Consider the following 25,887-nt stretch of genomic DNA (forward strand, 5'->3'; position numbering starts at 1 on the left):
GATTGATGCTTTTTAAAATAAAGATTACACAAGCTGGATTCACTGGTTAGATACTCTACTGAGAACATCTGCTGCGTACAATAAGGGCAAGGAATGAAAAGCATAAGCTAAAAATAAACTGATTATTGTTTGCCAGTGTGGATGTGAATACATTTATAGTTATCGTGCTTTGTGCAAACAGGCCTTTACATTTGCACAGTATTTATATTTTGATCATTTTTATCTTTTCCAGATGTGTCTTAAAAATGGATCACCACTGTCCATGGTAGGTGCACTCGCATGGCAGAAGCTGTGATTTATGAGCTCAAGCTACTATGCAGATTGTGAGTCTAAGCTTTGTCTTTCAGGGTCAATAATTGTGTTGGATTCTCCAACTACAAGTTCTTTGTGCTTTTTCTGGCCTACTCTATGCTGTACTGCGTCTACATCGCCGCCACAGTATTGCAGTACTTTATCAAGTTCTGGACCGTAAGTGCACACATTCACACACAGACATCTGATTCCTCGCATCTCCCAAACTTCTCACCTTCTGTTATTTCCAAGCAACAACCTCAGCCTGTCTTTCCATCTGTCTGTTTTTGGATGCACGGAAATTAATTGCAGATAGTCTGAACGGTATTGTGGAGGATGCTGTACGGTCATGGGGTTTATTTTCTGATGCTAATTACAGTCTGGTAAATAAAAATGATTTAGCTTATTACATCCTACTTTAATACTCGGGTATGTGTGAAAAACCTAATTTGAGTTTCACTAATATTATTACGCAAAAACAAAACTGCAAAATGACAGAGATAATAAACAAGCTGATATAGATTTTCTGTCTAATACTGTGTATAAATCTTTCCATTAAACAGCACTTGGGGAATATTTAAAAAAAAAATTCTAGTTTCACAAGAGGGCTAATAATTTTGACTTTAACTGTGTACATACACTACCTGACAAAACTCTTGTCATTGATCCCAGTTGTAATAGCAACAAATAATAACTTCATCATTTGGAAATATGGCAGAAGGAAGATTTTTTTTCAGATGAATCATCTGTTGAACTGCATCCCAATTATCACAAATACTGCAGAAGACCTATTGGAACCCGCATGGACCCAAGATTCAAATAGAAATCAGTAAAGTTTGGTGAAGGACAAATCGTGGTTTGGGGTTACATTCAGTATGGGGGCAGCAGCCTGTGGTATCCAGACATTTGTGCTGCTCATTACATTTCAAACCACAGGAGAGGGCAAATTCTTTAGAAGAATAGCGCTCCTTCTCATACTTCAGCCTCCACATCAAAGTTCCTGAAAGCAAAGAAGGTCAAGGTGCTCCAGGATTGGCCAGCTCAGTCAGCAGACATGAACATTATTGAGCACATCTGGGGTAAGATGAATCATTGGAGGCATTGAAGATGAATCCAAAGAATCTTGGTGAACTCTGGGAGTCCTGCAAGAACGCTTTCTTTACCATTCCTGATGACTTTATTAATGGATATTTGAGTCATTGCAGAGTTTTATGGATACAGTCCTACAAGCTCATGGGAGTCATACACAATATTCATTCTTTTTCCACTGCATCATGACTTTATATTCTATACTGTACATTATTTTCGTTTAGTGACAAGACTTTTGTCTAATCGAAGTCAGTCCTTTCTGTTCTAAATAAATAAATAAATCAAGGCATGATCATATTTTATTTTGGTAAAATCAGTGTAATATAGAGACCTTTTGTCTTTCTTATAGACCACTTCTCATACCAAATGATTAACTAGAATTCAAGTTGTTATTGGATAGACAACAAGACTTTTGTCAGGTAATGTAGTATTTAATCAACTCAAGATATTGTTTATACATAAATACAGTGAAAGTATTTTCTAGTGCTTCCTTTTATTCCATAGCAAATTGAGTAAAATGTTAATATATATTTTATTATTATTTTATTTATTCATTTTTTTATTTCTGAAAATGGAGGTTGGTTAAAGTAACATCGTTAAAACATTGGTATTTTGTCTGAATTTTATTTTTATTTTTTGTAAATAATTCTTTTTGTAAAATATATTTTAATTGCATAATGTTGTATGCTGAAAAATGCTTCTTGAACGCCAAATTTAACCTATTTCAAAAGGATCAACAAGGCAAGTTAGATTAATTATGCAAGTCATTGGAAAACAGTGGTTTGTTCTGTAGTGTCAAAGATATACAATTAAATAAAGACAATTCTCCTGATGAAACTGAAATTTAATTATATCTCTGACTCCTGGTCTTTGTCCATCTTACCGGGTTTTTGGGTTTAACTGTTATTCCCCTAATAGTTTAAAGCACAGGCACTTATGCGCTTTTTGATATTTTTGATCAATCAACCAATCGGAAAAAAAATCGTAAGAATTCTTTAAGAAATCTTAATAATATTGACCTTTAATTTTTTTTTTTTAAAATTCGTATTAATAACTGCTTTCATTTCAGCCGAACAAAAAAACTTTCTCCAGAAGAAAAAATATAGGAAATTATTAACATATAAATTAAACATCACTTGGGAAAGTTTGCAAAAGAATAAAAATTTCACAAGGACTAACAGCTTTGCCTTTAGCTGTAAATTAAAATAAAAGTGCTGGGCAAAAATTTATTGCATCCGAAATAAAAGTTTGTTTTAACAATGTATGTGTGTGTGTGTGTGTACTGTAAATATCTATTATCTTTATATAAATACGCAAATGAATGCATATATTTGAGAAAATAAAACCTATATGTATATGATACAATTTTATTTAAATTTAAATATCTATGATGACAAAATAGTTTTGTTTCTATGTACAGTATGTGTGTGTATCTCATATATATATATATATATATATATATATATATATATATATATATATATATATATATATATATATATATATATATATATATATATATATATATATATATATGATACACATCTTATTTTCGATGTGATTAATTGTGATTGAATTTTGCCCAGCACTACAAATACAATTTTTTTTTTTTTTTTTTTTGATAGGCACCAATGTATCAGTATATATTTAAACTTTATGTTTTACGTAAACATTTCAATATTTGCCATGAGGAATTAGTCTGCATAACATTTCTTGAGACACAGAAAAACAGAAGGAACGAAGTGTGTCTGCTTCTAACATTCTGTCTGTTTTTAACACTTTGTCTGAAGCTTTGCAGACGGAGGGCTATAGAGCACTGCCCCGAGGTAAACCACTCACGCTTCCTTTGCACTCTTGCAATTGGTTTGTTGCTGCACTGTTGACTCATTTTGCTTTGCATGCTGTTGCTGAAGAAACAAACAGCTGTGTTGAAATGAAGAGCGTAGTATATTAAATGAACACAGACGCTTTTTAGTGGCACGACAGTAGGTTTTTACCAGAAATGATGCTTGTGTAAATGCAGTTAGATTAATAGGTTTATACAGCTATGAAAGTTCTTTATTAATAAAAAGCATGTTGTTGTTGTTGTTGTTGTTGTTTTTCAGTGATTTTAAAATATTTTAGGTTGTGCATTGCAGCATTAGCTGACCAATAATGTTGACCATAAGCCTAAACAAGGTTTTTTTTCAAGCAAAGAGAGTGTCTATTCCACTGCTGATCCTAGTTGTGCAGAAATGACACACTTCACCTTCAGCTAATCGGTCAATCCCGTGTATGTGGACTGTATTTTAAAAAACTAAGCCTTGCAGATGGTCAAGTAAGCTTGATTATTCCTTTTTGGTGAAATGAAATGCTGATCTACGCAATCCCAGGGTTCCCACGGGACCTTGAAATCCTCAAAAGACAACATTTAAAGGCCCTGGAAAATAAACATGCACAAATACAGGTTATTGAAAGTGCTTGAACACTATATTAGTATAATAAATATATTAGTATAATATCACACACTATGTTAGTAAATTTGAGGGTATTGGAACTGAAATGTTCTTGAATTTGAAGTTAACCAAGGTGTGGGAACCCTGCATTGAGATGTTTGATGAATGAGTGAATTTTCTTTTTTTTACTGCATGACAGAATCAGCTGCCTGACACTCATGCTAAGTTCCATGTGTTGTTCCTGTTCTTCGTGGCGGCCATGTTCTTCATCAGTATCCTGTCACTCTTCAGTTACCACCTGTGGCTTGTGGGGAAAAATAGAACCACTATAGGTGAGATCTGCTGCCGTTTTGTTACATTAAATTACTCTTGGGCCATTGAAATGATGATTTCTTTATGCTTCTGCTTGATCATTTGTTCAAATACCACTCTGACCTGTTCTTCAGTTTCCCTCTTACTTTCCTAATCTTCTCCTCTTTTCCCTCCTGCCCTTCTTATGCCCGTCTTATGTTGCACTGGTATATTTTTCAAAACTGCCAAAAATGCATTGTGTGAATAAATTATAACTTTTTCTATTGTGCAAAAAATCATTTAGAATGATTAGAATATCAAAGGTGCAGCATGTAAGTTTGAACCCCAGTGGTTTAACTAGGCATTGCATTTCTGGATCAAAACAAATGCAAGCACAGGTTGCCAGATTGAGGACCAACAGGAGCGAGTTTGACGATTGAGCCTGAAGGCTGATTTAAATAGTGTTCTAAATAAAAGCAACGGCACGCGATAGGAGGTTTCATATTAGAAGGAGGTTTTGTTCTACAAAACACCAACTTCTCGAATTGATATATTAAAAAACGGCTTCTAATCTTTACAGCTGAACAACAGAACAATAGCCCCTTTCACACATACACACCTTTCTGGAAAATTACTGACAATTTTCCGGAAAGGTGTGTATGTGTGAACAGGCCTTTTTTGAAAATACCGGTAAATTCGTTCTGGCTATTTTCTGGAAAGAGAAGTTGTAACATTACCGGTAATTGCCGAAATGCTGCGCTGTGTGAACCTCATTTCTGGTTAATGATGTCAGAATTTACCTGTATTTTGGAATGGATGTGTGAATGCTCTTTTCCGGAAAAATTCCATAACGTCCTCGCCTGTGTGAACAGCGCTTTTTTGAATATACCGCTAAAGTCGTTCCGGAAATTTTCCATATATTTACCGGTATCACTGTGTGAAAGGGGGTATTGATTGCCTCAGGTACACCTCATGTGCTTTATTTAGCATTAAATGCTAACAATGTGAGTGAATGTCATTTTACAAGACATTTATTGCCATACTACTGAAAGCAGCAGCAGATAGTTCACCTCAGATCTTGAAAATAAAAGAACCATTTGAAATTGAACTTTTCAACTGTGACTAAGAGGTTTAATACGTATTAATTAGAGTATAAACCTTGCCATTTCGTGAGTGCACTTCACTATTTTCAAGACACTTCTATACAGCTTAAAGTGACATTTAAAGGCTTAACCAGGTTAATCAGGTTAACTATTCAGGTTAGGGTAATTAGGCAAGTTATTGTATAATGATGGTTTGTTCCGTATCTATCAGAAGAAAAATAGCTTAAAGGGACTAATAATTTTGACCTTAAAATTGTTTATTTAAATATTTAAAACTGCTTTTATTCTAGCTGAAATAAAACAAATAAGACTTTCTCCAGAAGAAAAGATATTATCAGACATACTGTGAAAATTTTCCTGCTCTGTTAAACCTCATTTGGGAAATATTTAAAAATAGAAAAAGCAAATTAAAAGGGGTCTAATAATTTTGACTTCAACTGTATATATCTCCAAGGCTAACAAATAAAAACATAAATGCAAAGCTTAATTTTCATATTATGTAAACCTAAATATCAGACAATTGACCCTTAGGACTGGTTATGTAGTCCAGGGTCAAATATTGTACCTTTTAGATTTGATCATAAATACCATATTAACCAGCCATTTATTCTTCAGGAAATATGTCTAATAAATAAAAATTATAATGAATAATTACAACTTAAGCTCTAATTACTTCCACAAGTTCAGGTTCACATTTCTTTTCCCTTTTAGTCCTTGCATCTGTTAGTTCTATACTTTGACCTATTTTTCTTCATCATCTCTTACTGAGGGAAACTGCAGTCACATGTTCAGACAACAAACAACACTGCTGATAGAAGTCAAATGTAGAGGAATGTGACGGTGGATTGTGGGTGTGTTTATGAACCATTTTTAGGTTAGACTTCAAGACCACTTCAATGTGTGCCCTACAAAAAAACGCTTTTACATCCCAAAGTTTGATGAAAAGTAGTGGTGTAAAGCACAAACAGACCTCATTTGAATCTCTCATCCTTCTCCTCAGAGGCGTTCAGGGCACCGGTGTTCAGAAATGGCCCAGATAAAAATGGCTTCACACTGGGTTTCCGCAAGAACATCACCCAGGTGTTCGGAGACCAGAAGAAATACTGGTGCTTGCCCATTTTCAGCAGGTACAAAACTCATTTATCAAGAAGCATTTGGGATTGTGAAATGTTCAAGAGGGGAGCTGTTGTTCTTTAAGTTGAAACAGGCTGGATGGAGAATTCTGATTGTTCATAGTAACGCCAGTGGCCATCCACTGAACTGCAACAGCATCTCTCTGCTCATTGTTTTTCATTAAAACAAGCAAAATATCTGCCAAATGTAAATCTTTTCCAACTCTGATATTTGGGGAAAAAAATCTTTTAATTGGACTAGAAACAAGACAACAATTATTCTCATAATAAGCTGCTGTGCTGTTTTTGAGATTGTTATAGTAGTTCAAGTCATCCTTTCTCTCTCTCTCTCTCTCTCTCTCTCTCTCCCTCTAGTTTGGGTGATGGTTACACCTTCCCTACCCGCCTAGTCACTGTTGACGTGGAGCATGGCAACATTGAACACCAAACCATTAAATGGTAATTACAGACTCATTCGTTAACAATAACGCTACTGACTTGATAGACGGTATAAATCTGCACTCCATCCTTTCCCTTTAGTCCATTTAGTTACATGTATTCCCTATTTAACCCCCCCCCCCCCCCACACACACACACACCAGAGGTCTGATGGACCCTTTTCACAAGATTGTTATTACTTGTTTAACGGTCATCAGCATGCTAAATCCTTGAAAGTTTTTTTTAATATTTAGGTCTTTTTTTTTTTTTTTTTTTTTTTTTAACGTGTGAACTAAGGCTGCACAATATATCATTTTAGCATCGATATCGCAATGTGTGTGCAATGTGGAGTCAGGATTGTATTTGACCAGGTACAACCGTTGAAAACGCATCATAATCTTGGAGTCATTTCAATTTAACAAAGTAAAAAGTGATTTAAGGCCTCTGTAAACGTTTCAAGCAAGTTTAAAACAGATGAATTATGTTTGTAGTTTAACAAAGTTTAATTGTACTTAATTATTTACACAATGAGGGATATACAGCTTTATTGTACATTTGATTCTTTCATTTCTGTACCTGTATAGTTTTAGACTCCTTCATTTGTATATTTACTCTACTTTATTTCTGCTTGTTGTTTATTATATTTTATTTAAATGCTCGCCCCTACAAAATCATTACAAAATCATCTAAAATTAAGTTGATTAAGTGAAATATCACAATGTACATTTTTTTTTTTACCATCGTGCAGCCTTAGTATGAAGATTTATATGTAGATATTATACCATCTTTGCATCTAATTATAAAAAGACTAATTATTTGAGGTGCTTGTAATGCGCCGGACAGTAAATGTGGCATTATTCTCTGTTTTTGCTGCCGTTATCAGTCTCACGCAATTTGTTTTAACTTTTTCCTGCAAGTCATCGTGGAGTTTTTCTTTTATTAAAATATTTGTTGTACTCTTCACTGCACACTGAGAAACGCGGAAATGTAAATAATAACACTACTGTATAAATGTGCACTCCATCATTATCCCAACCCCAACACACACACACACGCCAGAGGTCTGATTTCCAGGAAATGTTGTCCTCTGTTAATAGCATAATGCAGTTGGGCTGAGGTTTATTCTGGGACAGTGAAGCCCTGATGTGTAAGTGTTTGTGACTGACACATAACGCTGCTTCTGGTAACAGCACTGTTGATGGACAGACTAACGCCAGACCTCTGAGTGAGTCTCAGAATCATCTGCTCTGCAATGATGAGGGCCAGAAGGACAGCAGCATGGCCGCCATCGGTATGTCAACATGCACCTCAATATCACTACAGATCATGTAATCAGGTGAAGGGAAAAATAATTAGCCCTCCTCCAATTCTTTTTCAAATTCTAATGTCTGATTAAGCAAGGCAACTTTCATGATATATCCAACACTGTAAAAATAGGCTGGATTCCACACAATCAATTTTTGTTGAGACAACATGGAGGAATTGTTAACTTATTAACTGTTTTATGTTCAATCCACTTAAATTCATAAAAACTTCCCTTTTCAAAAAAGCTGAAGAATTGTGGTGTTTTAGCTCAGTAATCATTATTTTGTGAGTGTATTATATGTATTTTAGGAGAGTCTTATTTATTATAGTTTGGCTGGAATTAGCATAATGGAATTATCCTAATTAATTTTATTTCTTTTTGACTGACTATAGAACAAACCACAGGTGTCCAAGGACTTGCCTGAATAACCACTTTAGACTGAATTCAAGCATCTTGCAAAATAACCAGTAAAGTATCATGTCCTGCCAAAAACACATGTGGATATGTATTCAAAATAACTTAATAAAACTGTTGTGTTTAAAAAAATTAAAACGTTTTATTTCTCTGTTAAACAACACTAGTAAATTGTGCTTTTCATGAGGTGATCTTGGAGAAAGTCTAATGATTTCCCTGAAGAAAATGGAAAATTCTGTCATCATATATTCACCATCCTCCTGTTTCTGAACCTGTATGAGTTTATTTCTGCTGTTGAACACTAAAGAAGATAATACGAGACATTTTGATCAAACAGTTGATTCTCACTATTGACTTCAGCAGTAGCATGGTATAGAAGTCAATGGTGAGCGATCATTCTGGAAATGAAGGGTTCCTACTCTTTCTACACATCCTGTTCAATCAAATAGGAATAAAGTGTCTGCATTCATGAAATTGACCCATCTTGGTTTGTCTTTCAGAGGTGTGTCAACCTGTTTGTGTTACCTTGGAGAACGAGTCCTAATCCAGGTGTGTCTTCATTATCCTTATTTATCCTTTATTTACTATATTGTAAGTGTTGTTATAATAATAGAAAAAATACCACACCTATTGTAGTGTTTATAACACAGAGGAATGATAATGTTGGAACCACTTTCAGAACAATATTGTCCAACTGTAGAATGATGATATTGATTATTATCATCAGTCGCTGTGGACGTTAATATAGTTATCGATTTAGTTATCATCCTCCATGTGAATAGGCCTTAACTTGGATTGAATGATTTTTTACAGTTTTCTACATGGTGTTTCACTTTTTTTTGTTTGTTTGTTTTTTGTATATTTTGTTAATGTAGATTTAAGCCCTGGTCACACTAGAGTTTGAGCATGCCAAATTCAAAGATTATACAACACTGATTAATTTTAGATTTCTGTACAGAGAGGTCATGTTTTGATTTCATGGGATCATGTGATGCAGGGTATCCACAGTCTTATAACGTCTTAATTTTCAAAAACACAATTTTAAGCTTTAAAAAGTTCTAAATTGGCTGAAATATTTTTTTGTATGTCTAAAATAATTTTAAACGGGTCCTAATTTTCCTTTATGTAAAGCAGGGGTGTCCAAACTCGGTCCTGGGGGGCCGGTGACCTGCATAGTTTAGCTCCAACTTCTTTTAACGTACCTGCCTGGAAGTTTCTAGAATACCTGGAAAGAGCTTGATTAGCTGGTTCAGGTGTGTTTAATTGGGGTTGGAACTAAAATATGCAGGACACCGGCCCTCCAGGAACGAGATTGGACACCCCTTATGTAAAGCTACCCAATCTATATTCAACAACACATCTCAAGAAAACTTTTAACATATCTATTCATCACTAATATTATAACTAGTCAGTTGTGCATACACTTAGTTTTTAAAGAGTTTTTTTTAAGTTATGTTAAGCAAAAATGTGTGTATACAAGCCTGGTCTGCTTGTTTTGACACATTATTTAAAATATGTGGCTAAGAAATAAGTACTTTTTTCTGCTGGGCTATTAAATAAAATTCTTAGCATTTAGCCCTGTGTAAGTCTGAAATTTCATTCTTAAAGTCATAAATTTGACTTGGTGAAACCTGCAGAAACCTTGTGATGCAAATTCGTCGGTTTGAGTTTACCAAATTTGAATGTTGGATCTTGAAACTTGTTACACAAGCTTGCCTTTCTGGTCTGCCGCAATTCAATGGGACAAAAACTGCAATGTAACTTTGGCTATATTCAAATATTATCACTTAGAAAAGGGGTGTCCAACGTCGCTCCTGGAGGGCTGGTGTCCTGCTGACTTTAGCTCCAACTTGCTTCAACACACCTGCCTGGAAGTTTCTAGTATACCTAGTAGAAGCTTGATTAGCTTGTTCAGGTGTGATTGATTAGGGTTGGAGCTGAACTCTCCAGGACACCGGCCCTCCAGGACCGAGTGTGGACACCCCTGACTTAGAGAATATGTTCAAAAGCGTATTTGCTTGCTTTCCTGCTCAGTTGTGAGGCATACAATGTAGGTTTCTCCATTCAATAAACCGCGCGGCACATTGAGCGCTTCTGTGAAAGTGATGTGGAAGAGCATGAGGAAGGAAAGGTCGTGATGAAATAAGAATGCAGCTGCTAGTAAGAGATCCATTAGTTGCTTCTTAACTGACCACTTGTGCTCAGATGCCTGAAAACTCTTTTTAATATCTAAATGTTTACTAACGGATACTTGAGTTCTGCTGAACGTAAAAGGAACTCATTTATTTCTATTTTAAACTCAAGTTTGTTCTGTATGTCCTTTCAGTTCTACAAACAAGTGTTTCATGCTTTTGTAAAGTGTTGGAAGCTTTTTTTGGACACTGCCTGACAAACATCTTGTCATCTATCCAAGTTTTAGGAACAGCAAATAATAACTTGACTTCTGGTTGATCATTTGGTATTAGAAGAGTTTTATATGAAAGGCAGAGGCCTCTAGATTACGCTTATTTTACCAAAATAAAATATGATCAAGCCTTGATTTTTAATTATTTAATGAGGACAGTAAGGTCTGACTTTGCTTAGACTAAAAGTCTTGTCACTTAACAGAAATAATGTACAGTATAGAATATAAAGTCATGCTGCAGTGGAGAAAGAATTAATATTGTGTTCGACTCCCATGAGCTTGGAGGACTGCATCCATAAACCTCTGCAATGACTCAAATCACTGATTAATAAAGTCATCTGGAATGGCAAAAAAAAGCACTTTTTCCACAAATGTCCTGATTCCTCAGGCTGTTGATGTTGCCATCCTCTGCAGATCTTCCGCACGCCACCATACTGAATGTAACCACCAAACCATGACTTTTCCTTCACCAAACTTGACTGATTTCTCTCAGAATCTTTGGTCCATGTAGGTTCAAATAGTTCTTCTGCAGTATTTTTGATGATTATGATGCAGTTCAACAGATGATTCATCTGAAAAATCTTCCTTCTACCACTTTTCCAAATGATCAACTAGAAGTCTAGTTATTATTTGTTGCTCTTACAACTGGGATCAGCGACAAGACTTTTGTCAGGTAGTGTACTGTTAAGCAGACTTTTCAATTGATTTGATGAGGTATTCTATGTAGAGACTTTATTTGTGGTTTTAAGTATAAGGTTTTCGTCTCAGTTGTTGGTTGAGGCAAAACTTGCTGTTTATGTCAGTAGGAAAAACATCATGTCAAAGTGTTGATGGTTTTTGAACATTAATCAAGGATGTTGACCAAATTTTTTTATTTATTTTTTTTCTCTCATTCGCCGTGCGGTATCAAACATTGCATGAAAAATACACGCTTAGAGCAGATCCTCGAATCAAATATCTCATTTGTCGCGAGGGGCATGAATGAATTCCCTGAATGAAAGAGCCAAACTGCAGTTAAAGTCCAACATTTAATAATTTGGCAAATAATTCGACTACAGATGTCCATGTAGGTTAAACACCATCACTTTCTCCTGTGTGTGTTTTGAATGAAACTTGCGCGTGCCCAAATAGACACTCCCACACCCTCCCACTTTAGTTCCTCCGACACTCCCCCCTAAACAGAGCTGGACACGCCCACTTTTGTGACTTTTTCCAAAGTAGAGGTGTGAAAACACCCTGCTGAAACGAGGGGGTTTCATGGCCCTTTAAATGTGATAAAAGTATGGAAGATCTAATAACTTTTGAAATAATTTGGTGTTGTCAGAGTTTCTGATGGAAATGTGCTGTTTTCTTTCAATAGGTTAACATATGTATAGTTATGAAATTAATTATATTTTTTTTTAATTCAAAGTATGTTCAGTAGATGGCGCTTTTCCTTGTTTGTTTAAACTTAGTGTTTTTTGTCTCTCTTTACAGGAGTTTTCAGTGGCACTGGGACATCTTTCCTCTCTTCAGGATGTATTGTTTCCTATAAGACCTCACGTGGAAGACCGCAGAGCCCTCAGATACAATGCCTTAAGGTTAGCATTATTTCCAGGAAAGACCAGTGCCCTGGTGGATGTTTATGTATCCGACTCTCAAGCTCTTCACACCAAACGGATCTTCATAACTCACTTTTCCATTTGTCCATCTGTCTGACCAAAATACCCTAAGATGACCTTCAAGTTTGATTCTTAGTCCTAAATACAATGGTTAATCTCGGGGACTGCTTTATTTGTGTAGGCCAAAAACTCAGTCTGGCGTTTTTACCCAAGATGCACTTTCGTGTGGAATGGTTTTGCAGATGTTTACGGATCTAAATTAACATGTGCGAGTGCAATGCAGTATTTGATCAGAATGTGTTCATTCACTACAGCAACATCACCTCAACTAATACTGTAGATTATGTAGTAGGTATTTGTTTGAGTGATAATTCAGAAGAAAGTGCAATGAGGCGTTTAATATTTTAGATAATTACAAAACTGGAACGCTTTATAGTGTTTAATAGCTACTTTGTTTATACATGTATACACACACACACACACACACACAAAAATATACCCGATAATTAACACTGAGGTTTTTTGTTTTAGTTTATGCCCATCAGCATTATACTATCAGCTTTGTGCCTTCAGTTCAAGGTTAGGATTTGCAGCAGAGGGTGTGAATCATGTTAAAGGGAAAGTTCACTCAAAAATAGGGTTAAGTATCGTCACGATTTTATCGATTCCACTTATCGATTTGAATTCTTATCGATTCGCTTACCAATTTTGATTCTTATCGATTCCGCTTACCAATTTTGATTCTTATTAATTCAACTTACCGACTGATTTAGATTTTTATCGATTCCGCTTACCGATTTTGATTCTAAGCGATTCCGCTTACCGATTTCGATTCTTATCGATTCCGCTTACCGATTTTGATTCTAAGCGATTCAACTTAACGACTGATTTTGATTCTTAACGATTCCGCTTACCGATTTTGATTCTAAGCGATTCCACTAACCGATTTTGATTCTTATTGATTCAACTTACTGACTAATTTTGATTCTTATCGATTCCGCTTACAGATTTCGATTCTTGATTTCGCTTACCGATTTTGATTCTAAGCGATTCCGCTTACTGATTTCGATTATTATCGATTCCGCTAACCGATTTTGATTCTTATTGATTCAACCTACCGACTGATTTTGATTCTTATCGATTCCGCTTACCGATTTCGATTCTTATCGATTCCGCTAACTGATTTCGATTCTTATCGATTCTGCTTACCGATTTCGATTCTTATCGATTCCGCTTACTGATTTAGATTCTTATCGATTCCGCTTACTGATTTTGATTCTTATCGACTCTGCTTACCGATTTCGATTCTTATAGATTCCTAGTTTCAATCCCATTGTAAAACATCATTGCAAAATCCTTTAGGCCCTGTTTATTAAGGAATTTGTTCATGTTTGTTAACCTTGTTAATGGAAATTAAGTTTTTCATGTTCATATTTTCATGCTCGCAGCTCATTAACTAATGCATTTGGATTTTAATAATGCGTTAGTACATGTTAAGCTATGATTAAAAAAATGATGAAAATGTATTATTCATTATTAGGTCATGTTAGTAAAATACATTAACTAATGTCTACAGCGTGACCAGCGGGCAAAGGAGACACATAAGGTTACTGATGCAACTTTTAAAATTTACAAGAAAAATATCTTATTAACAGTTCCAGATCAATTAAACACTTTATGAACATGCTAGTCTACTTCATGCATTAAATAATTTAATTATGAATTACATCATAAAGTACATGTCTAACAGACGGGGAATAAAGGTTTTACAGTTTTAATATGTATATGCTTATTTTAACACATTGAAAGTAATTTAATTATATATAACTGTTCAAAAACAATTTGCAAAGGATCAGGAATTTATCACACATGCAAAAAAAAAAAATAATAAATCACGTTCATCGCCATCATGTCACTTTTTCGAGGTTAAATTCGCCTCTGTGAATGCTGCTTTAAATAGAATAAATGTATTAAAAGCACATTAAAGACCATGTACATGAAATAAAGCATTTACAAAGCTGTATCTGATGGGAAAACACCAATTTATGGGCGCTGCATGGCTTTCAGTTTGAATAGAATGAAGCAGACTTAAAAAAAAATTCTGTAAAATTTCAGAAGAAAAAGATTAAACATATTGGGACCGTAAAAAAAGAACATTTTAATACTTCTTACATTTTCTGAGTTTATTGCAATGATTACACTTATCTTTGTTATCGTTTTCACCACATGTAATCTTTTGAGCACATGGACTGAAAGATGTGTAATGGGTGTGAGAGGGAGACATTTAAAACATGCAGTGTTGGTGCTCCTCCAGGAACATGGTCGAGAAACACTGGTTTAGATTATAGCTAATTTAAGGTTAATTTTAGGGCGCGACAGTTCCTGGCAGATTGTCTGTGAAGAAATAATAATGTGTGTACATACAGGAATCTAAATTTTTATTTTATAGCAAGTGTCCGATTCTTAATCTAAGTATTTGATTTTTTACGTTTAAATATTCGATATATTTAAATATATCGATTCCCAACCCTACTCAAAGATGAAAATGGCCTATTCATTTACTCAACCCAGACTATGGGAGATGTAGGACACTTTCAAAACTAAATGAAATCAATGCATTTATATTATTAGTTATTATTTATGTATACATTCCAAGTTGACTTGTAATTTTTGAATCACCAGGGACCACAACTACAGCAAAAAAAGTCAAATAAAATAAGTGTGCAGTTTTGGGTGAACTCTCTCTTTATAGCACACCTGAGGTTTCTAGATAGTGTAGCACATGCAGCTCAGAAGGAACTCAACCTTTAGCAAGTCAGAGCTAATAGTTTGAGTTCTGATATTCCAGTTTGAAGATTTGTTTGTGTAATGTTGCTGTACTTTTCACTGAGGTGTTTACAGCGGCACCGTCTTCATTTATTCCTCTCTTCTTATTACTCTGACCTCATTCGTGACTGGGATACTTGCATATCTCTGCTTGGAAAAACGAATACCCATAACTTCAGAGTTTACGTTCGTTGAGGTTATTGAATTGTGTTTGTGCTGAACTTTTATTTTCTTTATGTAGTTTTACAGAATTGTCTATTTAAGTTGCCGCATGTTTATATGAAGCTTATTGAAAAGCAAAGACGGTCTGGATGAAGGTTTAATGATGTCACTTTAAAGTAACAGTTCACTCAGAGAAAAAAAGTCAATTCTGTCTTTTATTTATCCTCTACAAACAAACCTGCTGGAGTTTCTTTTTAATTCAATTGATGATATTTTGAAGAATGTTGGAAAGTTTTTCGCTGTAACTTCCATAGTACTTTGTTTAAACCATAGATGTCTATGGCTTCTGTATTCAAGAAAAAAAGAAACTCAAAGGTTTGGAACCACATGAGGCTGAGTAAAGGACACATTTATACTGAATGATTCAAGTGATCCAATTCAAAATATTTATTTTTCTCTCCTCATATTACACGAGTTGATTATGGTTCGTGTTTAAGCAGAAAAAAAAAACTTTTGTCATAAACTACTAAATCAACTGATCATTAAGTGCTTATCAACAGTGTTGAGAGCAATAAATGTTTAAAGATGCATTATTAAATGTAAACGGTAAATACAGGAATGGTGAAAAAGCACTATTTTATTATGGCAGCTGTCAGTCAGTGCCTGCTTTTTTTTTTTCCTCATACAGTTTAATGCATCTTTGGTGCGTGTACTAGTGTACATGCAGATATTGGACATGAGCCACTTTTTAATCAGACCCTCTAGTTTGTTTGCGATCGCTAAATCCAACACAAAAATCAAGTCACAATTTTTAAGCGGAAAATAATAATTAAAAAAAAAAAGTTTAAATGTCATAAAACATCCAATTCTAACCCATATAGATACTATAATTATTTCAGTTTGCAATTAATTGCTTTACATGATTTATAGATGTTGCATACGCAGAGCTCGTGATGTATTTGCAGAAATTCCATGTCTCCTGGGAATCTATGCATATGCGGGAGACTGCCGGAGGCTTAAAAACAAATGATCTCTCGGAAATCGCGCGTCCCAAATGGTGTCTCACCTGCCCCTTATGTATGGCTGGCAGCCTAATATAATGTGCTTCAAAACAATAATTGCGTTCATTTGACTCTTTCCTTGTACCATAAGTTTGATAGCAATATTTTCTATTTTTATTAAAGTAAGGGAAGTCCAAACGCATGTCTTATGTGTGAGGTACATGATGTCAAGATTGTGGGTAAAAATAAAATCGCTAACCTTCCTTTGGCTTAATTCCTCACATTTTAGATCTTGTTTTGACAAGAGACCAAAATAAAGAAGCTTTATTTCTATGACTTGTGCATAGTAGGCTACTGAATGTGATACATTTTTTATAAATTTAAATTTCTGGAAATGACCACCACAAAATTAGTCATTTTAATCGCAAAAATCACAAACAAATTGTAAAAAAAAAAACTAGGGGGTCTGTTAAATATGTAAACAAAATTGAACTTGACCATGAAGACCTGCAGAATATTGATTGTTTTTTTTAACAATTGTGTGTGAACTGTCTCTTTAATGAAGACTTGAGCTGATGTAACCATAACATCATTCTGCCATGTGTTGAGAATAATGACTGCTGCATCTGCTGGTGCTCATATGAGGACATGATTGTCTTTATCAACAGGATTATGCCAAAAATAATCATTTTAATATCAAGGAACTCACTAATCAATCACAACTCTCATGAATATGTAATGTATTACTGGAATTTCAATACCAAACATATATAGAGGAGCTTTTTTTGTAGAAAAGTGTACAGTTTTTCAGTGTTTTATTTTGTACTTACCCTGCAGGCCAGTTTGGTTTATGATGTTATATTTAAAGATGTTTCTGAAGTCTGAACAGTTTGCACAGATTTTGCCATGTCTAATTCAATTCATTGTTTGTACTTTGCAGATTTAACAATGTATGCATTATAAAATGAAGTCTTGGGTATTTAATGAACTGTATGACCCAGAATATAAATGGGATGAATCGATTTTCCAATGTCATGTTGACTCGAGCAGAAACACAACAAACTCTTAACTCAGATTAATTTAATCCACAACATTAAAAACAAATGAGGAAGACGTGTAATCAGAGGTGAGTTGTTATTCTTCAGATGCTGGCCTCTTCTGATCACACGACAGAAAGCTGAGGCTGACCATTAAAACAAGCTGACGTGGCATTACAACTACAATATTCAGCTTTATAACTGGAAAATAACCACACTAAAAGCCAAAACACAAACTAGTCGAGTTGTACAGAAAAAAAAAAAAATAGATATTTCAAGACGTTGAACTATGAACAAGATAACATGGTGTTTTTTTTCCTAATATATGTTTACCAAACTGCATCCATTGTTTGTTTATCCTTGATTATTTCGATGACTGTATGTTTACAGCACACAAATTGTTCATGTGTTTTCAATATTCAGCAAACTAAATGAACTAAAGATTGATGTTGTGATGATTTTTGAGCAACGTGTCAAGTTATTTTATTTATTAAAAAAACCCCCAGAGTTGATTCATCTAGTGTGACGACAGATTGATTACACAATTATTCCTTGACACAAAATGAGGCGATTAAACCGCAAAACCAACAATCTGACACAAGGCAAACTGAAATACGCAAATAAAGAGCTTTAAAACAATCATGCTTAGCTCAAACCAAGCATGCACCGAGGCAATGAAAAAATAAAAACGCAAAGATCAGAGCCTCTGTGGGCCTGAAAGATGAACATGAGACTGTCTGTCGCCCCCTACTGGAGCACTCACCTCAATACAGGCCCTTCAGACTGCATCCGCCTGCTCGCGACGCCACACTCACTCACACACACTCCAAACAGCAGAAGAGCCGACGCTGCTTCCTCGTTCTCTCGCTTGAATCAGCTACGTGTGCGTCTCACCCTCAGGAGTAAGCGGTTGTCTATGCACGCTGCGTTTAAGGGGAAAATCCTTGTTCTTTGAAAAGTGGCTTGATGTGTGTCTCACTTTTTGGACTGACTGGCAGTCTTTCCCCTGTGTGTTGATCCTCTCTGTGTGTTTGCTCATCTCCGGCTGTTGTGGCGCAGGATGACTGGTTTCTCAGCGGTGGCTCAGGCTTGCGCTTCAGCCTACTTTAGCCCAGATCAGGAAGGCGGGAATGTCTCTGACGGGAACGTTGCGGGTCAGAGCTTTGACGCGGAGATTTCTGTCGTCTGTGAGCAGGACCACCTCACGACGCAACCGCACCGGACCATCTAAAGGAGCAATAGAAAACACAATGATCAAGACAGAGAAAAGGAAAAGAACAAAAATTCTGTGATCTAAAAAAAAAATAAAAATAAAAAAATTTTTTTTGCAAATCATCGTTTTAGAAGACATTTTTTACACTAGTCAATTTTATTTGCTGCTAATTTGTGCATCTCGACCACAAAACCAGTAATAAGTGTAAATGATTGGAAATCTTCAAGCAAAATAAATATTTTTTTTATTTTATATCTTGTTTAAAATAGAACAATCTTTGGCCGAGATGCAACAATTTGAGCAATCTGGAATCAGAGGGTTAAAAAAAATCTAAAATATTGAGGAAATCACCTTTAAAGCTGTCGAAGTTAAGTTTTGATGTATGAACTGTGGGAATTAAAACAAATATCTTCCATGAAACATGATCTCTACCTAATATTCTACTGATTTTTGGCATGAAGGCGAAATCTGGAGTTGTATGCATTTGTTAATTTTCTCAATCTCAAAAACAGGCGACCATTAACTTGCATTATATGAAACTCAAAGGAATGAAATGAACCATGATTTCAGCTAAAACTCTTTAATGTTCTAATGAAGAAAATAAAATAAAAACCTTCATGGCATGAGCGCGAGAAAATTAACTGTCATATTTCATGTTTGGATGATTATATACACCTTTATATGATATACAGCTTTAAGATTTTACAGTTTTTAACAAATGTATTTTAGAATTATCATAAGTGTGATTTTATTGGGAGTAGTATTACAGTTTTTCTCAGTCACTTTGGTGCGTTTTTCACAACACTATTTACATTTGCACAACAGTTAATGCATTTCTCAAAACAATCAGTAATTTGTGCAGATGATAGTAGCAGTTTCTCATTCCTTCCAACAAATTGCAAATGCTTTTGGACATGCATCAGTTGCTTTAATACAACTCTTTGCTGTTTAAAAAAATTTCATTTGCTTGTGTCATGTCTGTCAAAATTAACTAAACTTGTGAATGCTGAATAGCCGTTCCATATTACTCGAGTCATTACAAACAAAAATGTTGAACTAGTTGTCAAAATCTGTCAAACAAATTTGATAAAATTTCAAAATTCAATTAATTTTTTCTTGAAAAGTCTTCTAAATTGAACAATTTCATGAATGATTTACAGACCTGTGTGTGTTGTAGGTTCAGTTCTGATATGAACTGCAATATTGTTAAAAGCTGTGCAACCAATAAGTTTGTTTGTTGTAAATAAGGGTGTATTTATATTTTTGCACAATGCTGTGAATAAATTAGGATTGTAAAGAGCAAATGCAGTAAACATGTGAAACATACATATTCAGTGTCTTGTACTCAGATACCTCAGTAAATGCAGTGATGTCTAACTTTACTGTAGTTTTCAAATGGCTGTGCAAATAGTATATGGCGCTGTCTTGAGCATTTTCAGGAAGTGTCACCAAAATCTGACCTTTTTGCATTGGAAAAAATGTCCAGAGTAAACTGTCATAATGAAAACATGACTAAGCCATTTGACTATCTTGTTCATAAATAATGGTGTCAGGACTTTTCATCTTGATGATACTGACACTTTCATTGACATCAATACTTGCTTTTGAGGAACAAACTATCCATTTTGAGCAAGTGACACGCTTTTGCAGGTTATCAGCTAGGTTTTGTAGTTTGTACTAATTGTTTTGAGAAATGCATTAACTGTTGTGCAGAAATGCACAGAAGACTGGAGTAATGAAGTTAAAAATTCATCTTTAAATCACTGGAATAAATGACTAAATGGAATGATAAAGTACTTTTTGAACATTTATTTTATAGAGCAAAACCATTTCACAAGTTTACAGTTTGTTCTGTATCTTTGTTGAAATAAATGCAGTCTTGGAGAGGAGAAACTTATTTTTTAAACATTTAAAAATCCTACTGACTCCAAACTTTTGAGCGGTAGTGTATTAAACGAAACCTATTTTAAAATCAAAGTGTTTAAAATAATCTTAAAGTAACATTGTGAATCTATTTGTTTAAATTATATTTTTGTTTAAATTGAAAACTTTTTCCATATTTTTGTTCATCTTAATGTCAAAATGATTGTTTATTGTAGACTAATCACTTATCATTACCAGGTAAAATTCCCATACTTAAATCAATAACAACGGTTTATCATCCCTAAAAAAAAAATAAAATAAAAAAAAAAACTCTTATTAAAACTTCAAAATGCTTTAAATTATTTACTTTGGAAAGTAGCCATGGTAAATGGGCATAAATGTTAGGGCCTTAAATGTTAGGTATTTAAAGTATGTTTTATGTATTCATTTTTTACATAATTTAAATTGATTATTAAACAGTATACACTACCATATATTGACAGAAAAAAAAGAATGAGAATAAATAAAGGTGTGCGTTTGTGTGTTTTAAAGTGTGTATGTACTTGCATAGTGGGAGAAGGGTAATGAAATCTATTGGCTTTAGTTTTGCTGGTGATTTTTCCGCACACTAAAACTTACAATTCAGATAGCTGTTGTTTAAAACAAGGTTCAATATGAGTAAACTCTCTTTAAAACACATCCACTTAATTAAGACATTTGCCAAAAGGCCTAAAACTAATGAGACAAATACTGATTCCCGCACCACAGTCTCATCAGCACCTGAGCCGGGGAAACTCCAGGCCCAGCCCGAGTCTCTTTCATTGGAAAATTCAGATCCAGCTGCGCAGCCTCCTCGCATGGAACCACTTACATTCAAAGTGTTTTAAACTATTTTAATTTTATTTAGGCTGGATTATTATTTTAATTGGCATCCAGTTGGTGTTTTGGCGCTGAAGCATATAGCGGACTTGTTTTGAAGCACTTTACCTCAAATGTTATTCGTTCTTCTATCTCATCTAGTAGATAACTGAACAACAAAAATAAATATGAAATTCATTTTAAAATGTTTTTTTTTTTATAGGAAAAATATACAAATTCTATTTTTGTTTGAGCCCGTCCACTACCCATCTGTGCGGGTGGATGATCTGTTTCGGTCTGTGTAAAGGCTTTAATTAATTCTTCACTATCACACACTGTCATATGCTTGCAAATGTTTTAATATGGGCGAGGCAGTGGCGCAGTAGGTAGTGCTGTCGCCTCACAGCAAGAAGGTCACTGAATCAAACCTCGGCTCATTTGGCGTTTCTGTCTGGAGTTTGCATGTTCTCCCTGCCTTTGCGTGGGTTTCCTCCCGGTGCTCCGGTTTCCCCCACAGTCCAAAGACATGTGGTACAGGTGAATTGGGTAGGCTAAATTGTCCGTAGTGTATGAGTGTGTGTGTGAATGTTTCTGTGGATGTTTCCCAGAGATGGGTTGCGGCTGGAAGGGCATCCGCTGTGTAAAAACTTGCTGGATAAGTTGGCGGTTCATTCCGCTGTGGCGACCCCAGGTTTAATAAAGGGACTAAGCCAACAAGAAAATGAATGAATGAATGAATGTTTTAATGTCATCATTTTAAAGATTACGTCTTGAGTGTCTGATTTTTCCTTCATTCGTTTTTTTTTAATATGAATATATTTTCTTTGAAATCTAAATGTAATAAACACATCAGAATGATGTCATAATGAATGCCCTTAAATAATGTAGACTTGGACAGCAAGCATCAGTATTTCTTGAGACTGAAATAAGAATAATGAGGATGAGGCGGAGCGGTGCTGGATTTGTGCATAACTGGAATAAAATCCTACAGGAGCCATGAACTTACAAGTTGTGCATAACCAGTTGGCTCATCATTTAAAGTTGTCACTAATTGAAAAGTTGACCAGAAGTTTGTGTTTCCTCCAACTTTTTTTTTTTTACAGTTTTAAGTTCGCCATTGGCAGTTTTTCTCTTTATGTTCTCTATTGTACATGGCTGGAAATCTCTATGCGCAAGACATCACTGGTGCTTCCGGAGCGTGTACATCAGATCTTAATAAACATTTTTTTTGTTGAAGTTTTTTCTAATGCAGGCCTGAAGCCCGATATGCGTGCTAGCTATGATGTAAAAATTGTCCTGAAGCCCAGCCCTAGCGGCATAAAGAATTCGGGCCCCGGCTTAAATGCAGGGCTCTATATGGGCAGAATAATGTTTGGCCTCCTGCAGTTTGTTTTGTGGTTATGAGTGGCTGGGTGTGGTGTCATCATCATCATCATCATCATCATCATCATCATCATCAACTGAGCTTGTATAAAAGTGAATGCAGATGAATGTGAACTGACTTCTCTCAGCAGGCATGAAGTCCTTGGCTTTGTCCTGACAGTAGTGCAGACAGCAGGACAGGATCACGTCATCGTTGTTCCCCTGAGGAGACACATGGACAGGACAGTGAGCGGCTGATTCAAACTACAGGCTGAAGAAGCCCCCGTGTGTATTTAGCAGCCTCTGAAAGCTTTTTTTACACATTCACAGAAATGTGTGTGCGTGTGTGTCCTCTACACTCCCTAAAGACCACCGATATTAAAGCTATTTATATAAAGCTATATACTGTATACACACACACACACACACACACACACACACACACACACACACACACATACATACATACATACATACATACATACATACATATATATATATATATATATATATATATATATATATATATATATATATTAAAGCTATAAATAACTATAGTGTTTTTAAAAATTTTAAAAATGCAAAAAAAAAACAGTGACGTTATTCAAAATGATGCATTCACTAAATTAAATAAAACAAATACACAATTAAAGTCAGAATTTTTCACTCTCTTTTTTTTAAGATTTTTTTTTTCTTTTTTGATTGTTTCCCTAATGATGTTTAACAGAGCAAGGCATTCTTCACAAAATGTTTGATAATATTTTTTTCTTCTAGAGAAAGTATTTTGTTTTATTTCGGCTAGAATAAAAGCAGTTTTTAATTTTTTAAAAACCATTTTAGGGACAAAATTATTAGCCACTGTAAGCTAGATAGTTTTTCGATAGTCTACAGAACAAACCATTGTTATACAATAACTTGCCTAATTACCCTAACCTGCCTAGTTAACCTAGTTAAGCCTTTAAAGGGTCACGAAACACCAAAACACATTTTTTGAGCTGTTGACAGTCGTATATGTGTCCCACACTGCTAAAAACACTATTAGGACACCTATATTTCGCTTAAAAAGTGTAAATTGGTTGTTTTTGCGTTATTTCAAGCAAATTCATACTTCCTGTTTGAAACTAATTTTTGAAGCTGCGTCACGGCCATGACACAATAAATGTATTCCAGCGTGCAGACTGGGCGTATGTGCCAGAGTGAGTCTTATTACGTCTTACAGTGTGATGCATTAATGCATGAGTAAGGCTTGGTTCAAACCAATCAGCGCACTCTATTGTGCAACTTCATTAATATTCATTACTGTCACAGTGATTAGACGACAGAGACGCCACGTTGTGTTGGCAAAACAAGCGTGAAGTGTTGCTTTTATAGTTTGCTGCCATTAAGTTTCGTTTTCATTTTCTCTCTGTGAGAGCTCATCTGGATCACGTGTGGATTAACAGTGTATGCGACGCTCGACAAAAATAACTTACGTGTCTAAGGGGGATTATTGTTTACCTGAGAGCTGTTCTCATCTGCAAACGCTGAGATCCGGATTCGCTTGTAGTCTCCTCTTAATAAAGACGCGGCTCTAGTTGCTGGGGTTTGTCCTGTCTCTACAGATTTGGTAAGTGAGCGACCAGTGCTCTTTGTTTATTCAGTTTATTTGTATTGAATTAAGTTAACTATTGCACTGAGTGCAAACATGTTAGCACCGCATTTTGTGATCGGAATAACACACGCGGCTTTCTGACGCTACCTGCCGTGTGCATCTAAGTTTCCTGGAAATGCGGAGTTTTTTTTTCTCTCATTCGCCGTGCGGTATCAAACATTGCATGAAAAATACACGCTTAGAGCAGTTCCTCGAATCAAATATCTCGTTTGTCGCGAGGGGCATGAATGAATTCCCTGAATGAAAGAGCCAAACTGCAGTTAAAGTCCAACAATTAATAATTTGGCAAATAATTCGACTACAGATGTCCATGTAGGTTAAACACCATCACTTTCTCCTGTGTGTATTTTGACTAAAACTCGCGCGTGCCCAGTGCATAAAATAAAGACAAAACGTGGCGGACAGTTGAGAACCTCTATATGCTGGAGAATCAGTGACTGGCGCACCTCTGCCCTGTTGATGTTTAGTGTGCCTGTGTCCATACATTTGACAACTGGCTCATAGACATTATAATAGAAAGCATGGTCCGCTTTTGCTCTGTTGCTTCGACACATCATCACGGCCGCCATCTATTATAATGCCTATAGGTACTGCCAGTCTCTGTTCAGGATTTGTATATGCGAGTAATATGTGAAGTATCACAAGCAATGCATCAAAAATCCACTGATTTCCTTAAATAAACTTTGATAAGGAGAACTCTCCTTTCTCAATGAACACAACATGTAGAATATTCTTCTTTCTTGTCCTGCTTTGGAGAAAAAAAGAAGAACATATCACTGCCTCTGAAACGTTCAGCGTTTTTTCGTGATTAATTAATATGCATCAGACTCTATGTGTATTGTTTGGTTACGGACTTCAGTGTGCAAAGCCATGTAGTACTAAAGTTGGTGATAATTCAATCCATCATAAATTTACATCACTGGTAGTTCCTATTGTGCTGAATTAGATCCTGCTCTGAAGTAGAAGCCTATTTAGTTCCCCTAAGCGTGTGTATCCACCGAACCAGTTTGTGTCTCTGCAGAAGTGTGAGTTCTATTCTAAAAATGCTCAGCAGTGAGTGTTTTTGCAGCGCATATTTTTTTTTGTCCAGTTGGCTGCTACGTATAAAACCCCATTTGATATAGAGCAAGAAACCACAGACCTTCTGTCCAGACGTGTCTTCGCTGCGGAAGGCGATAGACTCCAGTGTGTTTCCTCTGCTGGTCAGCGCTCTGATACTTGGGTCTCTGGACTCGAAGGCTTTCTCCAGAAACATGACAGCCGCTCGGGCTCTGTCCTGCACCTGACGGGCATGAGCACCGTTCCCAACGCCCTCGCGACTGTCCTGTCCTTTAGCCAGACCGTCCAGCTCCGTGATCACTGTCAGACACACAGACACACGTTAGACAGATGGAAACACAGGCTTTGTTTTACTCTTCAGAGAGGGTCTC

At 35.5% G+C, this 25,887-nt stretch overlaps 2 protein-coding genes across 5 annotated transcripts in view; one reads left to right on the forward strand and one right to left on the reverse strand.

The window, feature by feature from the left end:
- The window catches only part of zdhhc20a (zDHHC palmitoyltransferase 20a), a 30,948-nt gene extending 12,981 nt beyond the window's left edge, over positions 1–17,967 (forward strand). Inside the window, exons 6-14 of one of the 3 annotated variants that reach the window (XM_005172672.6) lie at positions 233–265; positions 348–468; positions 3,171–3,206; positions 4,015–4,147; positions 6,210–6,336; positions 6,697–6,780; positions 7,950–8,050; positions 8,980–9,028; positions 12,360–17,967. In XM_005172672.6, coding sequence (XP_005172729.1) covers positions 233–265; positions 348–468; positions 3,171–3,206; positions 4,015–4,147; positions 6,210–6,336; positions 6,697–6,780; positions 7,950–8,050; positions 8,980–9,023 — 679 coding nt within the window. In that variant the 3' untranslated portion in view covers positions 9,024–9,028; positions 12,360–17,967. Of the gene's footprint in view, positions 1–232; positions 266–347; positions 469–3,170; positions 3,356–4,014; positions 4,148–6,209; positions 6,337–6,696; positions 6,781–7,949; positions 8,051–8,979; positions 9,029–12,359 lie in introns of those variants that run through there. The other 2 variants (NM_001083549.1, XM_073914073.1) reach the window with 2 other exon arrangements.
- The window catches only part of smg6 (SMG6 nonsense mediated mRNA decay factor), a 32,531-nt gene continuing 20,891 nt past the window's right edge, over positions 14,248–25,887 (reverse strand). Inside the window, 3 exon segments of one of the 2 annotated variants that reach the window (NM_001423852.1) lie at positions 14,248–18,737; positions 22,947–23,028; positions 25,599–25,816. In NM_001423852.1, the coding sequence (NP_001410781.1) occupies positions 18,607–18,737; positions 22,947–23,028; positions 25,599–25,816 (431 nt within the window). In that variant the 3' untranslated portion in view covers positions 14,248–18,606. 2 annotated transcript variants of the gene reach the window in all.

The sequence above is a fragment of the Danio rerio genome, chromosome 10 (genome assembly GCF_049306965.1).
Source record: "Danio rerio strain Tuebingen ecotype United States chromosome 10, GRCz12tu, whole genome shotgun sequence".
Lineage (NCBI taxonomy): Eukaryota > Metazoa > Chordata > Actinopteri > Cypriniformes > Danionidae > Danio > Danio rerio.